General features: G+C 39.5%; 3 protein-coding genes across 11 annotated transcripts in view; all 3 read right to left on the minus strand.

The window, feature by feature from the left end:
• The window catches only part of LOC127689359 (serine protease FAM111A-like), a 37,927-nt gene extending 19,321 nt beyond the window's left edge, over window positions 1–18,606 (minus strand). For 2 of the 5 annotated variants that reach the window (XM_052189006.1, XM_052188974.1), the window contains exon 1: window positions 16,538–16,589. The gene's annotated coding sequence lies outside the window, so the exon portion shown is untranslated. Of the gene's footprint in view, window positions 1–15,416; window positions 15,508–16,537; window positions 16,590–18,525 lie in introns of those variants that run through there. The other 3 variants (XM_052188958.1, XM_052188984.1, XM_052189039.1) reach the window with 3 other exon arrangements.
• Window positions 1–18,947, minus strand: part of LOC127689399 (serine protease FAM111A-like) — a 90,767-nt gene extending 71,820 nt beyond the window's left edge. For 2 of the 3 annotated variants that reach the window (XM_052189059.1, XM_052189089.1), the window contains exon 1: window positions 18,860–18,947. The gene's annotated coding sequence lies outside the window, so the exon portion shown is untranslated. Of the gene's footprint in view, window positions 1–18,525; window positions 18,607–18,859 lie in introns of those variants that run through there. The other variant, XM_052189043.1, reaches the window with a different exon arrangement.
• Window positions 9,495–18,606, minus strand: LOC127689425 (serine protease FAM111A-like). Of its 3 annotated transcripts, XM_052189113.1 has the most exons (3): window positions 18,526–18,597; window positions 13,330–13,569; window positions 9,495–12,804 (listed from the first exon to the last, which is right to left on the minus strand). In XM_052189113.1, exon 3 carries the CDS (start codon window positions 12,743–12,745, stop codon window positions 11,033–11,035), a length of 1,713 nt encoding a protein of 570 aa, XP_052045073.1. In that variant the 5' UTR covers window positions 12,746–12,804; window positions 13,330–13,569; window positions 18,526–18,597; the 3' UTR covers window positions 9,495–11,032. The 3 variants fall into 3 exon arrangements, with proteins under 3 accessions (XP_052045073.1, XP_052045068.1, XP_052045084.1); XM_052189108.1 differs by lacking the exon at window positions 13,330–13,569 and having other exon boundaries at window positions 18,526–18,606; XM_052189124.1 differs by lacking the exons at window positions 13,330–13,569; window positions 18,526–18,597 and adding an exon at window positions 16,538–16,589.
• Window positions 18,948–20,701: the final 1,754 nt, after the last annotated feature.

Consider the following 20,701-nt stretch of genomic DNA (forward strand, 5'->3'; position numbering starts at 1 on the left):
AAATTGTTTAACATCTGCAACCTCCATAGAGAAATCATAGAGACTACCAATTAATAAAAAAAAAGAATAAAGCTGTCTAAGGAAGTTTCAGAGTATGTAATATTTCCAATACACAAGGAAGCAGTATCTAGGCAGGAAAATCTATGTGACACGGGATGTAGAATTGGCAAGTTATAACTATATGGTTATAATGTTAAATTAGTAATTATAGACACAATTTAAGAAAGCATTGCTAGGTTTTCACAGTTTCCCTTACATCAAATGGACCTGTGAGAGACCTTCTTCCAGCTCCTGGGGACTTGGAGATGAAGCAGGTGGCTCACGTTTATTTAGGGTACATAGGCATTGTTACAGTGCATTATACAAAGGAAACATTTAACTATGTTCCTCTATCTCACTTCCTCTTCACCTCTGGCCTTGCTAGTCCCTGAATGCCAAGTTAGTAAGGAGCTTATCCAGTAAGCATAATGCAGGCTCTTCTTTACAGAGCTCCAGGAGTCAGTCAGGCATTGTACCAATTCTTACCAGAAACTCTCTGATTGCTAACTTCTTCAGCTGTATGTCCTATCTAGATTTTGCGTTATGTGAAACTCTCTAATGACCTCATGTAGCCAAGATCATAGCTTGGAAGATGGAGAGAATTCAAATACAAACATTAGTAAAAGTACTTGCAGTTAAATAATTGAAAAGTACATTCTGGGCCATCTTCGCTCCCAGTCGGACAGGACAGGCAGCTCCAGGTACTGAGATATCCTGAGTTTAACATCTCTTGGGAAACAGACCACCAGGCTTCTGCCTGCACTCAAGACCTGGGCAGCTCTGTGCTTTGTCTGTGTGCCAGTATGTAGTGGGTCCTTTGCCCTGCAGAGTAATCAGCACTTGGAGGGGCTTCCCGCCACCATCTTCACTCCCAGTCGGACAGGACAGGCAGTTCCAGGCTCACAGAGAAAAGCCCGAGTATAACATTGCTTGGGGCAAGGCAGAACAGGGCTCCAACAGCACCCAAGAGTAGGACAGTCCATCAGTAATCTGTGCCAGGGAAAACCCAGACTTCCAGAGGAGAAGAAATAGCCTTACCGGCTTACAGGAGGTTCAAGCACCAGACAGTGACAACAGGACCAACGAACACTAGAGATAATCAGATGGCAATAGGCAAACTTAGGAACTACTAACAGAAATCAAGGTTTTATTGCAGCATCTGAACCCAATTCTCTGACAACAGCAAGTCCTGGATACCCCAACACACCAGAAAAACAGGACATGGATTTAAAATCACTGGTCTTGATGCTGTTAGAGGAACACAAGAAGGACATAAATAAATCTCTTAAAGAAATACAGGAGAAGGTCGGGGGCCGCCAGTTAGGTAGGATGGGCAACCTCAGGTACGGAGATATCCGGAGTCTAAGATTTCTGGGGATGCAAATCGCCGAGCTGCAGCCTGCGCCCAGGACTGGGGCAGATCAGTGGTTCATCTGTGTGCCAGTGAGGCATGGGTCCTGTGCACTGCAGGGTGCCTGCGGGAGCCCCACTGCCATCTTCGCTCCCTGACAGAGCAGACAGGCAGCACCAGGTTTGATTTACACAAACAACCCAAGTATAACACTGCTTGGGGCAGGATACACCAGAGTTCCAACAGCACCCAAGAGGAGAGCAGCACTTCAGTAATCTGTGCCAGGGGAAACCCAGTCATTCAGTGGTGCAGAAATAGCCTTACCAGCTCACAGGAGGTTCAAGCACCAGCCAGTGACAACAGGATCAACTACCGCCAGAAATAACCAAATGGCAAAAAGGCAAACATAGGTACACTACTAACAGAAATCAATGCAATGTGGCAGCATCTGAACCAAATACTCCAACAACAGCAAGTCCTGGATACCTCAACACAACATAAAAACAAGATCTGGATTTAAAATCACTTGTCATGATGCGGTTAGAAAAACACATGAAGAACATAAATAAATCTCTTAAAGGAATTCAGGAGAAAACAGATCAAAAGTTAGAAGCACTTATAAGGGAAATACAAAAATCATTTAAAGAAGTTCAGAAGAACATGGGTCAAAAGATAGAAGCCAATAAGGAGGAAATGCAAAAATCACTTGAAATACAGGAGAACTTGGGTCAACAGGCAGAAGTCATGAAAAAGGAAAGACAAAAATCTCTTAAATAATTACAGGAAAACACAAACAAGGAAGTGAAGGAACTGAGCAAAACCATCCAGGATCTAAGAACAGAAGTAGAAACAACTAAGAAATTGCAAAGGGAGACAACTTTGGAGATAGAAAACCTTGGGAGGAAATCAGGGGCCATAGAGGCAAATATCAACAACAGAATACAAGAGATAGAAGAAAGAATCTCAGATGCCAAAGATACCATAGAAACCATAGACTCAACAGTCAACAAAAATGCAAAATGCAAAAAGCTTGTAACCCAAAACATCCAGGAAATCCAGGACACAATGAGAAGACCAAACCTAAAGATTACAGGCATAGATGAGAGTGAAGATTTACAACTTAAAAGGCCAGCAAATATCTTCAACAAAATTATGGAAGAAAACTTCACTAACCTAAAGAGAGAGATGCCCATGAATATACAAGAAGCCTACAGAACTCCAAACAGACTAGACTAGAACAGAAATACCTACCATCACATAATAATCAAAACCCAAAATGTACTAAACAAGAATATTAAAGGCAGTAAGAGAAAAAGGCCAAGGAACATATAAAGGAAGACCTATCAGAATTACACCAGACTTCTCACCAGAGACTATGAAAGCTAGAAGATCCTGGGCAGATCTCATGCAGACTCAAAGAGAACACAAATGCCAGCCGATACTAATATACAGGGCAAAACTCTCAATCACCATAGATGGAGAAACCAAGATATTCCATGACAAAACCAAGTTCACCTAATATTTTTCCACAAACCCAGCCCTACAAAGGATAAGAGGAGGAAAACACCAATTCAAGGAGGGAAAAGTCACCCTGGAAAAATGCAAGATAGTAACCTTTCATCAACCCCCCAAAAAGATAACCAATCAAATATAAAAGATAACATCAAAAATGACAGGAAGTAATAATCACTATTCCTAAATATCTCTTAACATTAATGGACTCAATTCCCCAATAAAAAGACATAGACTAATGGACTGGATATGTAAACAGGATCCTACATTTTGCTGCATACAGGAACACACCTCAGTGTCAAAGACAAACACTACCTTTGAGTAAAAGGCTGGAAGATAATTTTACAAGCAAATGGTCTGAGGAAACAAGCCAGAGTAGCCCTTCTAATATCAGATAAAATTGACTTTCTACCTAAAGTCATCAAAAGAGACACTGAGGGACACTTCTTGCTGGTCAAAGGAAAAACACACCAAGAAGAACTCTCAATCCTGAACATATATGCTCCAAATGCAAAGGCACCCTCATTCATAAAAGAAACTTTACTAAAGCTCAAAGCACACATTGCACCTAACACAATAATTGTGGGTGACTTCAACACTGCACTTTCCTCAATGGACCAATCAGGAAAACAGAAACTAAACAGGGACACAGTGAAACTAATTGAAGCTTTGGAACAATTAGAGTTAACAGATTAACTAAAGCAAAAGAATATACCTTTTTCTCAGCACCTCATGGTACCTTCTCCAAAATCGACCATATATTTGGTCACAAGACAGACCTCAACAAATATAAGAAGATTGAAATAACCCCATGCCTCCTACCATATATTTGGTCACAAGACAGACCTCAACAAATATAAGAAGATTGAAATAACCCCATGCCTCCTATCAGATCACTATGGAGTAAAAGTGGTCTTCAATAGCAACAAAAACAACAGAAAGCTCTACTCAATGTTCAATACTCTATTCAATGATACCTTGGTCAAGGAATAAATAAAGAAAGAAATTAAAGACTTTTTAGAATTTAATGAAAATGAAGTCACAACATACCCAAATCTATGGGACACAATGAAAGCAGTGCTAAGAGGAAAACTCATAGCACTGAGTGCCTCCAAAAAGAAAATGGAGAGAGCATACACTAGCAGCTTAATGACACACATGAAAGCCCTGGAGCAAAAAGAAGCGAATTAACCCAGGAGGAGTAGAAGGCAGGAAATCAGCAAACTCAGGGCTGAAATCAATCAAGTAGAAACTAAGAGAACCATGCAAAGAATCAACAAAACCAGGAGCTGGTTCTTTGAGAAAATCAACAAGATAGATAAACCCTTAGCCAGACTAACCAAAGGGCACAGAGACAGTATCCAGATTAACAAAATTAGAAATGAAAAGGGAGATATAACAACAGAAACTGAGGAAATTCAAAAAAATCATCAGATCTTACTACCAAAGCCCATACTCAGCACAACTGGAGAATCTGGAGGAAATGGACAATTTCCTAGACAGACACCAAACACCAAAATTAAATCAGGATCAAATAGATCATCTAAACAGTTCCATAACCGCTAAAGAAATAAAAGGGGTCATAGAAAGTCTTCCAACCAAAAAAAGTACGGGACCAGATGGCTTCAGTGCAGAATTCTATCAGATCTTTAAAGAAGACCTAACACCAATACTCTTCAAACTGTTCCACAAAATAGAAACAGAAGGAACACTACCCAACTCGTTCTACAAAGCCACAATTACACTGATACCAAAACCACATAAAGATCCAACAAAGGAAGAGAACTTCAGGCCAATTTCCCTTATGAATATCGATGCAAAAATACTCAATAAAATTCTTGCCAACTGAATCCAAGAAAACATCAAAACGATCATCCACCACGAATCAAGTGGGTTTCATCCCAGGGATGCAGGGATGGTTCAATATAAGAAAATCCATCAGTGCAATCCACTACATAAACAAACTCAAAGAAAAAAAACAAATGATCATTTCATTAGATGCTGAAAAAGCATTTGACAAAATTCAGCATCCTGTCATGCTAAAAGTCTTGGAAAGAACAGGAATTCAAGGTCCATACCTAAACATAATTAAAGCAATATACAGCAAACTGGTAGCCAACATCAAACTAAATTGAGAGAAACTTCAAGCAATCCCACTGAAATCAGGGACTAGACAAGGCTGCCCTCTCTCTCCATATCTTTTCAATATAGTACTTGAAGTTCTAGCTAGAGCAATTAGACAATATAAGGAGGTCAAAGGAATACAAATTGGAAAGGAAGAAGTAAAATTATCATGATTTGCAGATGACATGATAGTATACTTAAGTGACCCAAAAAAAACTACACCAGAGAACTCCTACAGCTGATAAACAACTTCAGCAAAGTGGCAGATTATAAAATCAACTCAAGCAAATCAGTTGCCTTCCTATACTCAAAGGATAAAGAGGCTGAGAAAGAAGTTAGGGAAATGACACCCTTCACAATAGCCACAAACAATATAAAGTATCTTGGTGTGACTCTAACCAAACAAGTGAAAGATCTTTATGACAAGAACTTCAGGTCTCTGAAGAAGGAAATGGAAGAAGAAGACCTCAGAAAATGGAAAAATCTGCCATGCTCGTGAATTGGCAGGATTAATATAGTTAAAATGGCCATCTTGCCAAAAGCAATATACAGATTCAATGCAATCCCCATCAAAACTCCAACTCAGTTCTTCACAGAGTTAGAAAAAGTAATTCTCAAATTTATCTGGAATAACAAAAAACCCAGGATAGCTAATACTATTCTCAACAGTAAAAGAACTTCTGGGGGTATTAGTATCCCAGACCTCAAGCAATACTACAGAGCAATAGCATTAAAAACTGCATGGTATTGGCACAGGGACGGGCAAGTGGACCAATGGAATAGAATTGAAGACCCAGAAATGAGTCCACATACTTATGGTCACTTGATCTTCGACAAAGGAGCTGAAAACATCCAGTGGAAAAAAGATAACCTTTTCAACAAATGGTGCTGGCTCATCTGGAGGTCAGCATGCAGGAGAATTCGAATTGATCCATTCTTATCTCCTTGTACTAAGCTCAACTCCAAGTGGATCAAGGACCTCCACATAAATGCAGACACACTGAAACTAATAGAAAAGAAACTGGGGAAAACCCTTGAGGACATGGGCACAGGGGAAAAGTTCCTGAAGAAAACAACAATAGCTTATGCTCTAAGATCACAAATTGACAAATGGGATCTCATAAAATTACAAAGTTTCTGTAAGGCAAAGGACACCTTCAAAAGGACAAAAACGGCAACCAACAAATTGGGAAAAAGAACTTCACCCTACATCTGATAGAGGGCTAATATCCATTATATACAAAGAACTCAAGAAGTTAGACCCCAGCGAACCAAATAACCCTATTAAAAATGGGGTACATACCTAAACAAAGAATTTTCACCTGAAGAAATTCCGATGGCCTAGAAGCACCTTAAGAAATGCTCAACATCATTAGCCATTAGGGAAATGCAGGTCAAAACAACCCTGAGATTTCACCTCACACCAGTCAGAATGGCTAAGGTTAAAAACTCAGGATACAGCACATGTTGGTGAGGATGTGGAGAAAGAGGAACACTCCTTCACTGCTGGTGGGATTGTAAGATGGGACAACCACTCTGGAAATCAGTCTGGCAGTGCCTAAGAAAACGGCATGACACTTCCAGAGGACCCTGCTATACCTCTCCTGGGCATATACCCAGAGGATTCCCCAGCATGCAATTAGGACACATACTCCACTATGTTCATAGCAGCCTTATTTATAATAGCCAGAAGCTGGAAAGAACCCAGATATCCCTCAATGGAGAAATTGATACAGAAAATGTGGTATATATATATACAATGGAGTACTATTCAGCAATTAAAAACAATGAATTCATGTATTTTTTTTAGGCAAATTGATGGAACTGGAAAATATCATCCTAAGCGAGGTAACACAATCACAAAAGAATACACATGGAATGCAACCATTGATAAGTGGATATTAATTAGCCCTGAAGCTCTGAACACTGAAGATACAATTAGCATATCAAATGATTCCCATGAAGAAGGAAGAAGAGGGCCCTAATCCTGGAAAGGCTTGATCCAGCATTGTAGGAGAGTACAAGGACAGAGAAAAGGGAGGGGGAAAGATGGAGAATGGATGGAGAGAAGAGGACTTATGGGACATATGGAGGGGGGACTGAGAAAGGGGAAAACTTTTAGAATGTAAACAAATAATATAGAAAATAAATTTAAAAAATACAAAAAAGAGAAATGTTCAACATCATTAATCATTAGGGAAATGCAAATCAAAACAACCCTGAGATTTCAGCTCACACCAGTCAGAATGGCTAAGGTTAAAAAGTCAGGTGAAAGCAGGTGTTGAAGAGAAATGAGTGGAACTGGAAAATATCCTAAGTGAGGTGACCCAATCACAAAAGAACACACATGGTATGTACTCTCTTATAAGTGGATATTAGCCCAGAAGCTCGGAATACTCAAGAAACAATTCCATATCAAAAGATGTCCAAGGAGAAGAAAGGAGAGGCCCCTGGTCCTGGAAAGGCTCAGTGCAGCAGTGTAGTGGAGTACCAGGACAAGGAAAGGGAGGGAGTTGATTGGGGAAAAGGGGGAGGGAAGAGGGCTTATGGTACTTTCTGGGATGGAGGAACCAAGAAAGAGGAAATCATTTGAAATGTAAATAAAGAATATATCTAAGAAAAAAAGAGATTTTTGTGTTTTCTCATTAAGGGCTTCTAGCTGTTTGCCCGTGTTGTCCTGTATTTCTTTAAGGGAATTATTTATATCCTTCTTGAAGCCCTCTATCAGCATCATGAGATGCGATTTTAAATCCAAATCTTGCTTTTCCAGTTTATTGGGAGTATCCAGGACTTGCTGTCGTGGGAGAACTGGGTTCTGACGATGCCAAGCAGCCTCAGTTTCTGTTGGTAGGGTTCTTGTGCTTGCCTTTCCCCATCTGGTTATTTCTGGTGTTAGCTGGTCTTGCTGTCTCTGGCTGGACTTTGTCCCTCATATGGTCCTGTAAACTTGTGTCAGCACTCCTGGGAGACCAGGTCTCTCCTGGCAGGACCTGTGCACAGAGGGCTGTGGAGCAGCCCCAACTCCAGAGTGCAGATGGAGACCAGAGGATCCTGTCTCAGCTGCTCCTCCTTAACTGAGCCCTGTCTGCTCCTAGCTGGTCTGTTCTGGACAGTTATTGGAGAGAAAGTGGAAATCTCATCTCTGAGCCCAGAAGTGACATCACTCCTGGGATCCCAGGTCTCTCCTGGTGGGACCAGTGCACAAACAGCCCATACCTCTGTCTTAAAGGAAGTCCAGATTATTGGATCAAGTTAAGCAGAATGTACTTTTCTTTTTTTTAATTTTTATTTTCTATATTCTTTGTTTACATTCCAAATGCCTTCCCCTTTCCCTGTTCCACCCTCCCCATAAGTCCCATTAACACTCTTCCCTCCACCCATTCCCCAATCACCCCCTCCCAATTCTCTGTCCTGGTACTCACCTACAATGCTGGATCAACCGTTTCCAGGACCAGGGCCCTCTCCTTCCTTCTTCTTGGGAATCATTTGAGATGCTAATTGTGTCTTGAGTATTCAGAACTTCTGGACTAATTAATATCCACTTATCAGTGACTGCATTCTATGTGTATTCTTTTGTGATAGGGCTACCTCACTTAGGATGATATTTTCCAGTTCCAACCATTTGCCTAAGAATTTCATGAAGTCATTGTTTTAAATAGCTGAGTAGTATTCCATAGTGTAAATATACCAATTTTCTGTATCCATTCCTCTGTTGAGGGAAATCTGGGTTCTTTCCAGCTTCTGGCTATTATAAATAGGGCTGCTATGAACATAATGGAGCATGTGTCCTTATTACATGCTGGGGAATCCTCTGAGTATATGCCGAGAGTGGTATAGTGGGGTCCTCCTGTAGTGTCATGCCCAGTTTTCTGAGGAATCACCAGACTGATTTTCAGAGTGGTTGTAACAGCTTGCAATCCCACCAGCAGTGGAGGAATGTTCCTCTTTCTCCACATCCTCACCAACACCTGCTGTCTCCTGAGTTTTTAATCTTAGCCATTCTGACTGGTGTGAGGTAAAATCTCCGGGTTGTTTTGATTTGCATTTCCCTGATAACTAAGGATGTCGAACATTTCTGTATGTGCTTTTCAGTCATTCAATATTCCTCAGGTGAGAATTCTTTGTTTAGCTTTGATACTTTTCTATAGTGGGGCATTTTGCAAGATGATTTCAATGTACCCATTTCAAAGGCTTTGCTATGGGAATTGCCACATGGAAACTACTTTCCCAGAGTTCTACTGTGCTTAAATATGTAAGAAAATTAAGTCATTTGCTCTAAATTTGATCCCCATCTGACTGCCGCAATCCAACTGTCCCAATTTTCATTCTAATCTCTTTGCAGTCCACTTCACTGTCAGTTATGATATCACAGGGACTCGCCCTTCCTCCACTCCCAACAGAACCTAAATTTAATGAGAATCTTTTAGCTGGTAAGTGTTACTTAAAAATTATAAGCAAACAAAAAATATATAATTAAAGATAACAACAGTGAAACCATTTATTACTTTATAATAGAGAATGAATATTTGAACCAAAAACAATGGGAATGCCATACAAATAAATTTTTCATCTTATATTTCAAAACTCACTACAGATATTACACTGTTTTTAATGATGATTCACCTGTATATGATTTGTGAACAATACATTGGGCAGGGGACACAAAATATCTCACAATAGCACTAGGAGATGTCTGCAAAATAATGGGAGTTGTGGATTAGGATCATGTTAGCTCTAGAACAAGACATATTTCAGTTCTGATAAGGGAAGAACTGAAGCAATTGCCAGATCTCTTAGCATCAGACCTTCCCTCAGCATCTCATCTACTCCTTCCACTTTCCCTCAAAGAATCTAAGTCCTCTTGTTTTCTGTATGTAAGTTCTCATTGACTCTGATTTTTATGAGATTTTTTTTTTTTTTGAGACAGGATTTCTCTGTGTAGTGCTGGCTGTCCTGGAACTCACTCTGTAGACCAAGCTGACCTCAAACTCAGAAATTCACCTTCCTCTGACTCCCAAGTGCTGGGATTAAAGGCGTGCGCCACCACTGCTCGGCTTTTTTTTTAAGATTTATTTTTTATTTATGATATGTTGAGTACACTGTACTTGTATTCAGACAACAGAAGAGGACTTCAGATCTCATTATGGATGGTTGGGAGCCACCTTGTGGTTGCTGGGATTTAAACTCAGGACTGTTGGAAGAGCAGTCAGTACTCTTAACTGCTGAGCTATCTCTCCAGCCCCTGATTTTGATGAGATTACTTCTTGAACACAGCTGCCTTTCTCTCCAAGGGACCAGGACGTGAGTGTCACACTGTAGAGGATTGCCCTAGGCTGTGTCCAGTATCCTCCTAGCCCTCTCCATTGTGAATCCTACAAAGTTGAAACCACTATTCCATTGTTTGCTCTCCAGGAATTCTCAGGTGCACACATTCTATGGCAGAGACCAGCTCCTTGCCTGCTCAATGATGTCCAAAACCATTCCTTGAGGGTTCATTTCAGATCCAAGCCAAAGTGGAAGAAAGGCAACTATGTTCAGGGGCATCTTAGGGCTGAAAACTCTGTGATTCAGTGTCCTGGATGAGCTCTGGTCAGCAGATAAGGAAGATATGGGTAGACCCAAATGAGTGTGTTTGAAATTGGCTCAGGTTTCCAGAATCATGGTAGGCTTTTTTCTTTCCCATGACTGTTTTGGCAGACAATTCCAGTTTCTATGCTCTGAACTTCTTCATATCTTAGCATCTCCTGGCACTAGGATTCCCCAGACCACATGAGCACTTAATTTTCTTTTTCATGTTACCTTACATAATAGTTCAATTGATGGTTTCGTTTTTTGATAGTTGGTTTTAATAAATGTGAAAATGCCTGGTACCTAGGATGTAATCTAGAACTACCATTTGTGCATGAAATCAATCATTTTGAAAGTTCATAAAACATTATTGTTTGTAGAAAAACTCTACAGGCAAATCCCTTAAAGTTGTAAAATAGACTAAACTCTTTCCTGTCCTCAGGAATCTGTGCTCAGCATTTCTACATCCTGATCATTTGCAAAAATTTTATTATACCACTGTTCATTTTGCTTAATATTAGCAACAATGGATTCCATAGTAGAACCAAACTCAATGATATTAGAAATGATATTACAAACTCTACCCTCATATGTACAAATGAAGCCAGCAGCATGCATGGCCACCAATGAACCATTAGAATCAAATACTGGGGATCCAGAAGACCCACCAAAAAAAGTGGTGTCATAAGTAATCACATCAGGGTTGTGAATCACTTCCTGGAAACTTCTTTGTGTGAACATATGGATAAAAGATGTAGGGAAACAGTAGCCTGCTTCTTCTCTTGACTGAAAATTTTCCTGACATCTTCCTGTTCTATTATATTGAGGGACCACTGCACAGCCATCAGTAGACTTCTTTTCTCCCTCAGGATGGCCAATGATATAAATCAGCCCACTATGTGGTGCAGGTCCTATTCCATTATACAGTCCAGCAGGTACTTCTTTTCCATTTTCCTTCAATTCCAGGACAGCATAGTCAAGATTTTTATCAGATATCTCAAACCAAGGTTTAACAACAAAAATCTTGTCTTCCATTAATGCGAACTCTTCGTAATCAAAAGTCACCTTTACACACTGACTAATTATGCTTGCCCACTCACTCTCATCTATGCCTTTACCCACAATGCTAGTTATCACATGCCGACAAGTCAAAATGTACAGTCCTTTAAAAACAAAGCAGGTGGCACAGCCCTCATTTCCATTGTTGTTCCACCACAGGAACCCAACTGAGTCACTTACCCTAGAAAGATGCTTGACCACTTTAACAGGAGTAGAATTTTTTGTCTTTTTCCCAAAGTCTTCTTTATGTACTTTGAATAAGGAAGCATTCTTTATTTTCGCACTCATTTCCTTGATGTATGCTCTAAGTTTTTCTCCTTCTTCTTGCAATGTAGGGTACTCATCCACAATGTAGTCTTCTAGCTTATGGAAGTTTCCATTCTCTAACCCAGAATTCTGAGTGACAGGCACTACCCTACGATTCTTTGGTAGCTCAGTCTCAATCTGACAAAGCTTGTCCTCTAACTCATCAATTGGCTGAGTGTTTTCTATGACGGTGTCCAGGTCACTAATGAGTTTCCAATCGTCACACTCTATGAAAGAACAAAACCTGCCATCCTTCCTCAGAATGTCCCTGATGGTCTCTCCTTTGGAGCCATAGACACAGAGTTTATTTCCTGGTTTGTGAAGTTCCCCACACTTTAGAATCTTTTTCTTCTTACTCCCAATTGCATGAATGTAAAATCGCACATAATTGGTAGATGCTTGGTCCTGTGGTTCTAATAATGGTTTAGTTTCTTCTGTTTTTTCTTTACATTGACAAAATCTAATGGACACGTGGCTGCCTTGTGGTATACAGCAGAGGGGCATGCTAAGGTTTAAGTACCCTTCGATTCCTTGTATGCCACACACCTGCATTTCTTTGCCCTTTTGACTTTCTATCACTTGTTTGATAGCCTCGAGAGAGTTGAGTGCTGTATATAAGCTACTTGTTTCCCTATGTGTGAGCTTCTGTTTCATGTTTTTGTGTTTCCTAGAGTTCACATCCAAGGTGATGTCAATTGTCTTATTTGGGGGAGGAGTCTGATCTTGTTGAATATTTTTAGGTGAAAGTGGTTTTTGGTCCCTGGTTTTGGTTATATCCACCGACATGTTTTTGGAGTTCACTTTTACTTGGGAAATACTGGGATCATCTGCTCGCCTTTGGGAACCTGAAAATAAATGGTAGATACTTATAACTCTGATAACTCTAGTCCTGTGTTTTTAGTGTTAACACACAATTCATATGGGAAATTCAGTACCAATCTCAAAAGAACAATAAGTAGAATTAAATCAAGGTTCACCTTTGGATCCAAAATTCAACTTATTATCAAAACAGAGAGAAAAGCTCCTTTTGTTACACATGATACATTTTTCTAATTTAAAAAAAATTGGAGTACAGACACAAGTATTATCCAGATACCCAATGGTCTGCCAGCTTCCTGTATGGCATGCCAAGTCATTTTTATTATCTTTCATATACATTTAATCTTATCCAAGTGTAAGATATATTACAAAAAAAAATTTTACTAAGCTATTTATTTAGCATTAATTTTCTTTTAAGGTTTATTCATTTTCTGTATATGAATATTTTACCTACATGTGTTTGCATTCCAGTGGCATGCCTGGTGCCCGCAGTGGTCTAAAGAAGGCATCAGATACCCTTGAATTAGAGTTTCTAGTGTTTATGAACTCACCATGTGAGTACTGGAAATCAAACCCAGTTCCTCCTCAATAGCAGCAGGTACTCAATAATCTGTGTTTTACTTAATAATTTGTGAAACAGAATCTTGCTATCCAATTGATACTTCCATGGAATTCACTATGCAGCCCAGTTTCTCTTCAGACTCACAATTTTCATGTCTCTTTAGTACTGTGATTCAGGCAGCATGTATCATAAAACAAATGCACACTATTTTCTTCATCATATAAATTCCCTATAAATTAATATAAGCACATGAAATGTTTGTCACATCCTATGTACATAGATACCAACACACAGTAGATTTTAATACAACGTCTCATGTCTTTTTTTGTATTTGACTAAAGTAAAATCTTTTGAAAATTTTCATCATCTCCTATTTTTGTAAGACTTTAAGAACCAAAAAAGGGGAAAATGGGAGGTCATAAGTCAAATTTCAGAAATAGGAAAGTCTCAATGAAAACGCTTGACAGTACCTCAAATTACTTGAGGATGTGGGTCTCTGGGAGCAACTGTGGGGTGCTTCTTCATCAAGCCTGGTAAGAACCAGCCTAGAAACATGTTGGCAACATTCTCTATGTTGGATCCTGGACTGTTTAAGTTGATAATGGGCATGGGTTCACTGTTCTCTACTCTTGACTGCAGATGCAACACAACTAACTCAAGGTCTTGCTGCTATGACTTCCTTCCTGTGATGGGTTCTAACAAACTGTGAGCCAAACAAATCCTTCCTATTTTAATTTGCTTTTGTCTGATTATTTTACCACCATGACAGAAAAAGGAACTAAGGTAGAAGTAGTCTTAGTTTTCCTGAAAGACCCATTAGCCCCAAGTCATATTCATCATGAGAAGCCAGCAAAGTCACTCACTGGTATTGGGAGTAGCAATTGTTGGAGTTCGGTTAAAAATTAAGCCTGTCATCTTTGTAATGACACTAACATTCTCAATTAAACAGAAAAAAAAAGAATGCAAAGCAATACAAATCTACTCTATTAAGGCATACAGTCTCTCAAAATGCATCTCTGCAGTTTATATTTGGTCAGACTCTTCTGTAGTCTAGATTTGGTCAGAAATATCCTTTTGCCCACATGGCAATACTGTAATAGACCTCCATGTATTTAAATATTCCTGGATAGATATAGGTTATTTTTTATTTTTCCTTCCATTTTTTTGAGGCATTATATAGTTCACTCTAATCTCAAATTCAAAATCTTCTATTCTCTGCCTTGGAATGCTGGGATTGCAGCATTGTGCAGCTGTTTCTGCCCTGACGCACTGAAAGTGAAAGAGAGATCACATGAGTTCCTCAAGCTTGCTTTTACAGATGAGGAGAGAAATAAACACAACTCCACTTGTCATGGATTGTCTAGCTACTTCCATGCCTTGCTTTCTAAAACCTAGATACAAAAAACAAAGGAAAAGGTCTGACATTGCACCTCAAATGCCTGACACTTCTCAGTTGTCTTGATGTAATAAAGGAACATGTTAGTCTCAGAGGACACAATCATTTGTCAGGACAGAGCCCGAGAGTAGAGGGCTCTGAATATCTCTGCAAACTTGCCCAGGTCTTCATCACAGGCTCAAGAAACTCCATTCTCTCTTTTTTCTTCATAAACAAAGTGAAACCAAAAATCTTCCTTAATTACCAATAAATTTTAAGCTAAGAATAAACATAAAATTTACAGTTTTGTAAACTGAAAAGTACTAAACAAATATAGGCTATTATGACTGAAGAGGTCAATCATACAACATTTTGATGCAATTAAACAGTATTAATTTCATTTGCTTCACAAGTTGGTATGACATACTATATTTAATCAGTTTTATTAATGTTTTAGACATGATTGCAGTAGGTATTATTTCTATTAAAGATCAATTTGATAGGGCTGAAAACTGTAATACAATTCCCTGTCTTTGATGACATTCATCAAACTAAATAAAGTGGGTAAGAAAGATCTAGAGTGTGTCATTGTCCCAATCAACAATGAGGCAGTTTCTTAGCACTAGATCCTATGAGAGCTAGAACCCATGGTGGCTAAGACAGCTATTAGTATATTCCACTAGCAACATTTATAGACATACATGAGAGAAATAGTCATTGCTTGTTTTTCCTTGTATTCAATGGGATCTTCTGTGATTTGTGCTTCTTACAGCTCATGGTGGCTTAGAGATGAAATGGATAACTCAGCTGAAACACAAACTCCAAAATGATTCAAGTTGGGATGGGAATTTATTTCAGTGGTAGACTAGCAAGTACCAGGCTTTGTCCTCAACCTCCATATAAAGGAAAAATGGTCAAGTTGTGGAAATATCTGCATACAGAGTAAAAGATGAACTGGTGGCAACAGCCCAAATTTTACCCCTTCCCTAGGCTACATATTCTGACTCACAAGCTTTCCCAGATATAGGTACTAGGAACCCCATGTAAAACACCACTCACTGCCCTCTAACTCTCCTTAGAGACAGCTCAGCATCCCCAAGTCCTTATTCACCCTAACTAAAAGTCAGAGAAAGAATATCTAAGTTACAAAATTAGAAATGAAAAGAGGACATAACAACAGACACTGAGGAAATGTAAAGAATCACTAGGTCTTACTGAAAAAACCTGTACTCCATAAAATTGGAAAATCTGAAAGAAATGGACCATCTATCTGTTCTCGATAGATGTCACTTATCGTGATTAAACAATTAAAATAGACCTATAACACCTAAGGGAATAGAAGCACTCATTAAAAGCCTCTCATTTAATAAAAGCCCAGGGTTAGATGGTTTTAGTGCAGAATTCTTCCATATTTTCAAAATAGAGCTAATGCCAATACTCCTCAAATTATTTCACAAAATGGAAAGAGTAAAAACATTGCCACACCTGACACTACTAGTGATATTCTGCTATACTTGCTCAGCATAATCATCATCAGGGAGTCTTCACCCAGCAATTGATAGAAGCAGATGCAGAGACTCACAATCAAGCATTGGGTGGAGCTTGGGGAATCCTCTAGTGTCAAGAGCCATACTGGGACAAAAATATACTAGCAGATGATCATCTTGAATTGGCCTGCTTTGGATTATTATATTATCTGCAACAGGTAAGGCCTCATTAGGCAAGGCTGTGAGGGACTCATTTTAGGAAAGATTCCTGCTATTAATATGCTTCTCCTGTTATTATTAAACATATATAATAATCAGTAAATAATAGTACATACCTTTGGAGCAGATCTCTGCAGATCCACAAAGATGTACTGTCTAGTAGTGATGCTATATAGACATATAGATGACTTAAGTTTCAATGATGTTCCTATAAGAATTCCTAAAATTATATCTGTGATTATTATGCTCTTTTATAGTGGGTCTTTTATATTAGGTCCTTTTCTGATAGTCAAAACTGCAATGAGAACTTTGTCAGTCTCCCAAGTGTTACCAGTTAATTGCTCTTAGATGGTAACCAGACTTTCTCCTACTCAGAGCACATTCCAAGAAGTTGTGAAACAATTAACCAAAGGTCATAAGAAGGGAACTAGGATTTGGTGTTAGGACAGAAGATAAAATATTGACTGGCTTTATCTATACATAACTTAACTAATAACTTAGTTATGGCTTTAAACTTTCAATGAACTTGTGAAAGACAAGTGATAGATGTTTAGCTAGATAATTACTTCTAATGGATGCGCATGTAAGCATTCTATGTTGTAAACTTCTATTTCAACTTATGATTTGATTTTTGTGTGAACTTGTAATAAACTTTGTAACATGTGATCATGTATCCTGAAAGATGTATAAGTACTGAAGACAAAAGAGAGAAACTCTTTCACTTTTTCACATTCTCTCTCACTCTCTCACCTTTTATCTTTACCCTCTTAGAAGAATTTTTCCCTTTCCCCACTAAGGATCTTTCTGCTTTTCCCCTTTGATAGCTTTCAAAACTATCAACTTGGTAGTAAACTGATTAACCACTTCTTTAAGTGTCCCATTTTTCTCCCTGTGACTTCTGACTAGCAGAATGAAAGTTAAAGCCCAGCAGTTCCTGCTGAGAGAGAACAAAGACCACATTGTTTAATCTTCTGCTGTTAGGCTATAAGTATTAATCACCTAAGCCAGCAGTCTTTCACCTTCAGAAAGAGCAAGACAGTTTCTAGGATGTTTTAGAAGTTATCATCAGCCTTTCAGTACACTTAGAGAGCTAGAAAGCCCTGAGACCCTCAGACTTTAAAGCCATCCATCACCAGAGTCCTACTCGTGACTCCATCACTACCTTCTCTCCTGGCCAGGAGGCTCCCGGCCTTTAGAACTCTGGAAGGGGTGGGAGGCAAGGATTGCAGAAGCCAACTGGGTCAAACACACTACAGAATCAACAAACATGACTTCCTAGGGGCTCACAGAGACTGAACCGCCAAGCAGAGAGCAGTCATGGGACAGACAGGCTTCCCAGCATATATGTCACAGTTGTGTAGCTTGGTCTTCATATTGGACTCCTAACAGTGATAGCAGGAGCTGCCTCTGAATCTACTGTCTGCCTTTGGGACCCTTTCCTCCTATTGGGCTGCCTTGTGTAGCCTCAGTAGGAGATGATGTGCTAGTTGTACTACAACTTGATATGCCAGGTTGGTTGATACCCATGGTAGGCTTACCCTACTCTGAAGAGAAAAGGAAGAGAAGTAGATGGGGGTGGAAGGGAGAGGAGGTAAGGGGGAAGGACTGGGAGGAGAGCAGGGTTGGGAACCTGTGTTAGGGATGTAAAAGTAATTAATTAATTGATTGATTATTTAATTAAAATAAATAAAAACTAAGATCTTAAACTCTGGTGAGGAGAGATGAACTGGGTGGATCCTAAATCCTATCTTTCCCCTTCATCTTTACCTTGCTTGTCTCAGACATCAACAGTACAAGCAGTTTATCTGCAAAGATAATCACCCAAATGAGAAGAGCAGAGCTTCATGTGTCCCATGAAATACACTGCAATACAAACATGTATTGCACTGTACCAAACACTATATATACCAAACGCAAATCATCTGTATTAGCTAATCCCCACCATTGCCATGGAAAGCAGGGTCTATATAGATTTTGTTTTGGGGTATTCTTGACAAGGGAGATGATGCATTCAAACCCATAGATGGAAGTAAATGGAGAATTCAAATGCAGATACCCTACAAAGGGTCTGCAGCTTGGAAACTTAAAACTATTTTCTACTTACACTGATGTTAAAATCTGCTGTTGGTTTAATATTGAGATGATACGGCCAGGCAAACAGGAATGAGGAGAACCATGTCTTGTTCTGAAAACGAAAGAAATTGGTAAGAAGCATCTAAAAGCAATATGGAAAGTTTCTCCAAGATGTCAGTTAAGGACATTAGTTACTGCTTTAGGTCCTTTGTTTGAAGTGGCATTTCCCCCTGCTGTCTCAGCAAAAGAGAAAAAATAGTTTGAATGACAACATGAAACCTCCAACAGTGGGAAAGGGGACTGTTCCCAAGTCTGTTGCCTGCCTTCAGGGCCCTTCTAGGGCTAAGAATCACTAGACCACATACCATCAAGGAGAATGAGCGCACACTTCTTCAGTATGTCACCGTCAGCAGACACAGCCCAGCAGTCAGTGGTGTAGGCAGTGGCCAGATTTCCATAAGCTGCATCACATAGTTCCCAAAGCTTGCTTAGAAAGCATGAATTCTTTCTACAGAGATAAAACTTTCATTTAAAAATGACAAAACTCCAGTGAGCATATTTTGGAGAATTTATATTTACATTATTTCCTAACCAAAAAGAAAAAAGGAGGTGGAAACAATACCTATCATATAGCAAATAATTTTTGTTTTTAAGGTTTTTTTCTCAGTTGTGTGTGTGTGTGTGTGTGTACACATATATATGAGAATATATATTCTTTCTTTTCTGAGACAATGTCTCATGTAACTCAGGCTGGTTTTGGACTTTTGAACTCCTGATCCTTCTGTCTCCACCTTTTAACAGTCTGGATTACAGAAATGTACCATCACATCTGGCATAAATGGTAAAGAGCCTCAAATACAGGGTTTTGTGCATAAAGAGTGATTGCTCTAATAGCTGGGCCACATCTCAAACCCTATAGTGTGTTTTTAACTAGTAGATGACAGACACATGGTTAAGATTTTAACTCTAAGTCACTTTCTGTCTCAACAAGTTAGAAACAAACCTTGTACACTTACAATGCCAATTTATTCACATCAAAATGCACCTAAGATACAAGTATCAACTTTAAACTCTTTTTCCTTTAAAACATGTCTTTTTCTGTGGCGTAAGGTGACCTCAAACTGGCCATGTTCCAGCCTCACCCTCCTCAGCACTAGGATGTAAGTGAGCACACCACACCCAACGCAATTATGCATTTTAACTGTGTTTCCATCCATGTAGAAAGTGATCCACACAGAAAGGTTGTCTGCAGAGAGCCACTGGATTGCCTCTTTTCTCTGTGTGTAAGTGAAGCACACTCAGTGGGAGCCATCTGAAGCCTGTGTCCGTGACCTTAACCCCTCCATTGAGGAACCTGAGTCCTGAGATTTCTAACAGTAACTACTGCTAATGAGCTAGGAGGAAGCTACTAGCGTCTGGGAGCCTAGTTCCCCGTTTGTGAAAAGCAGAAGCAACTAAAGATACTGCATGGATGTCCTATGAGAACTTGCACAGCAGAGTGAGTGCCAAGAGTCTGGCCTCAGCTCAGGCCTCTCCAGAGCTGCAGGGACCTGAGCATACTGGCTACTTTCTGCCGCTTCCTCACCCTAAATGGAGCAGCAGAGTCATCCTCAACTGCTGTGAAGAAAGAAGATGTAATGCAGGTAAAGTCGTTAGACAACGGCCATGTGTGAGAGATTACTCAGAGAACGTTCCCGCTAGTGCTGGGATCAGGGCCCAGACTTAACCACAGGAAGCTCCTTGGACTGAAGAAAATGAAAGTGCATGAGTACTTGAGGAACCGGTCTGGACTGTCTGATCTCCAGAGGCAGGAATCACTGTTCAACCAGAAAAACGATTTGAGGTTCCCGGTGTCTTGATGGTTCATATTATAAAACATAAAGGCTAGCAGAAAGAAGGATAAATTTTACAGTTCACATTCATGCTTAAACAATTCTGAATCATTCCATATCTACCCCACACAAACGATTTTCAGTATCCATGTCGGATCTTTTTTTATTAAAGTGTGGAAGAGGATCAGGAGTTCAGATGTCCACAGCCAGCCTGAGTTACATGAGACCTTGTCTCAAAACAAAACAAAACACCCAAGATGTGTAAATTGGAGAAAATCCTCTAAAGCAGAATCATTTGCTATGTGGTAGGTGTTTGGAGATTCATTGTAAGATCTCCTCCTGTCTCCACTCCTTCTTGCCCTTTCAGTTAGAATG

This window comes from Apodemus sylvaticus, chromosome 1, assembly GCF_947179515.1.
Source record: "Apodemus sylvaticus chromosome 1, mApoSyl1.1, whole genome shotgun sequence".
Taxonomy (NCBI): Eukaryota; Metazoa; Chordata; class Mammalia; order Rodentia; family Muridae; genus Apodemus; species Apodemus sylvaticus.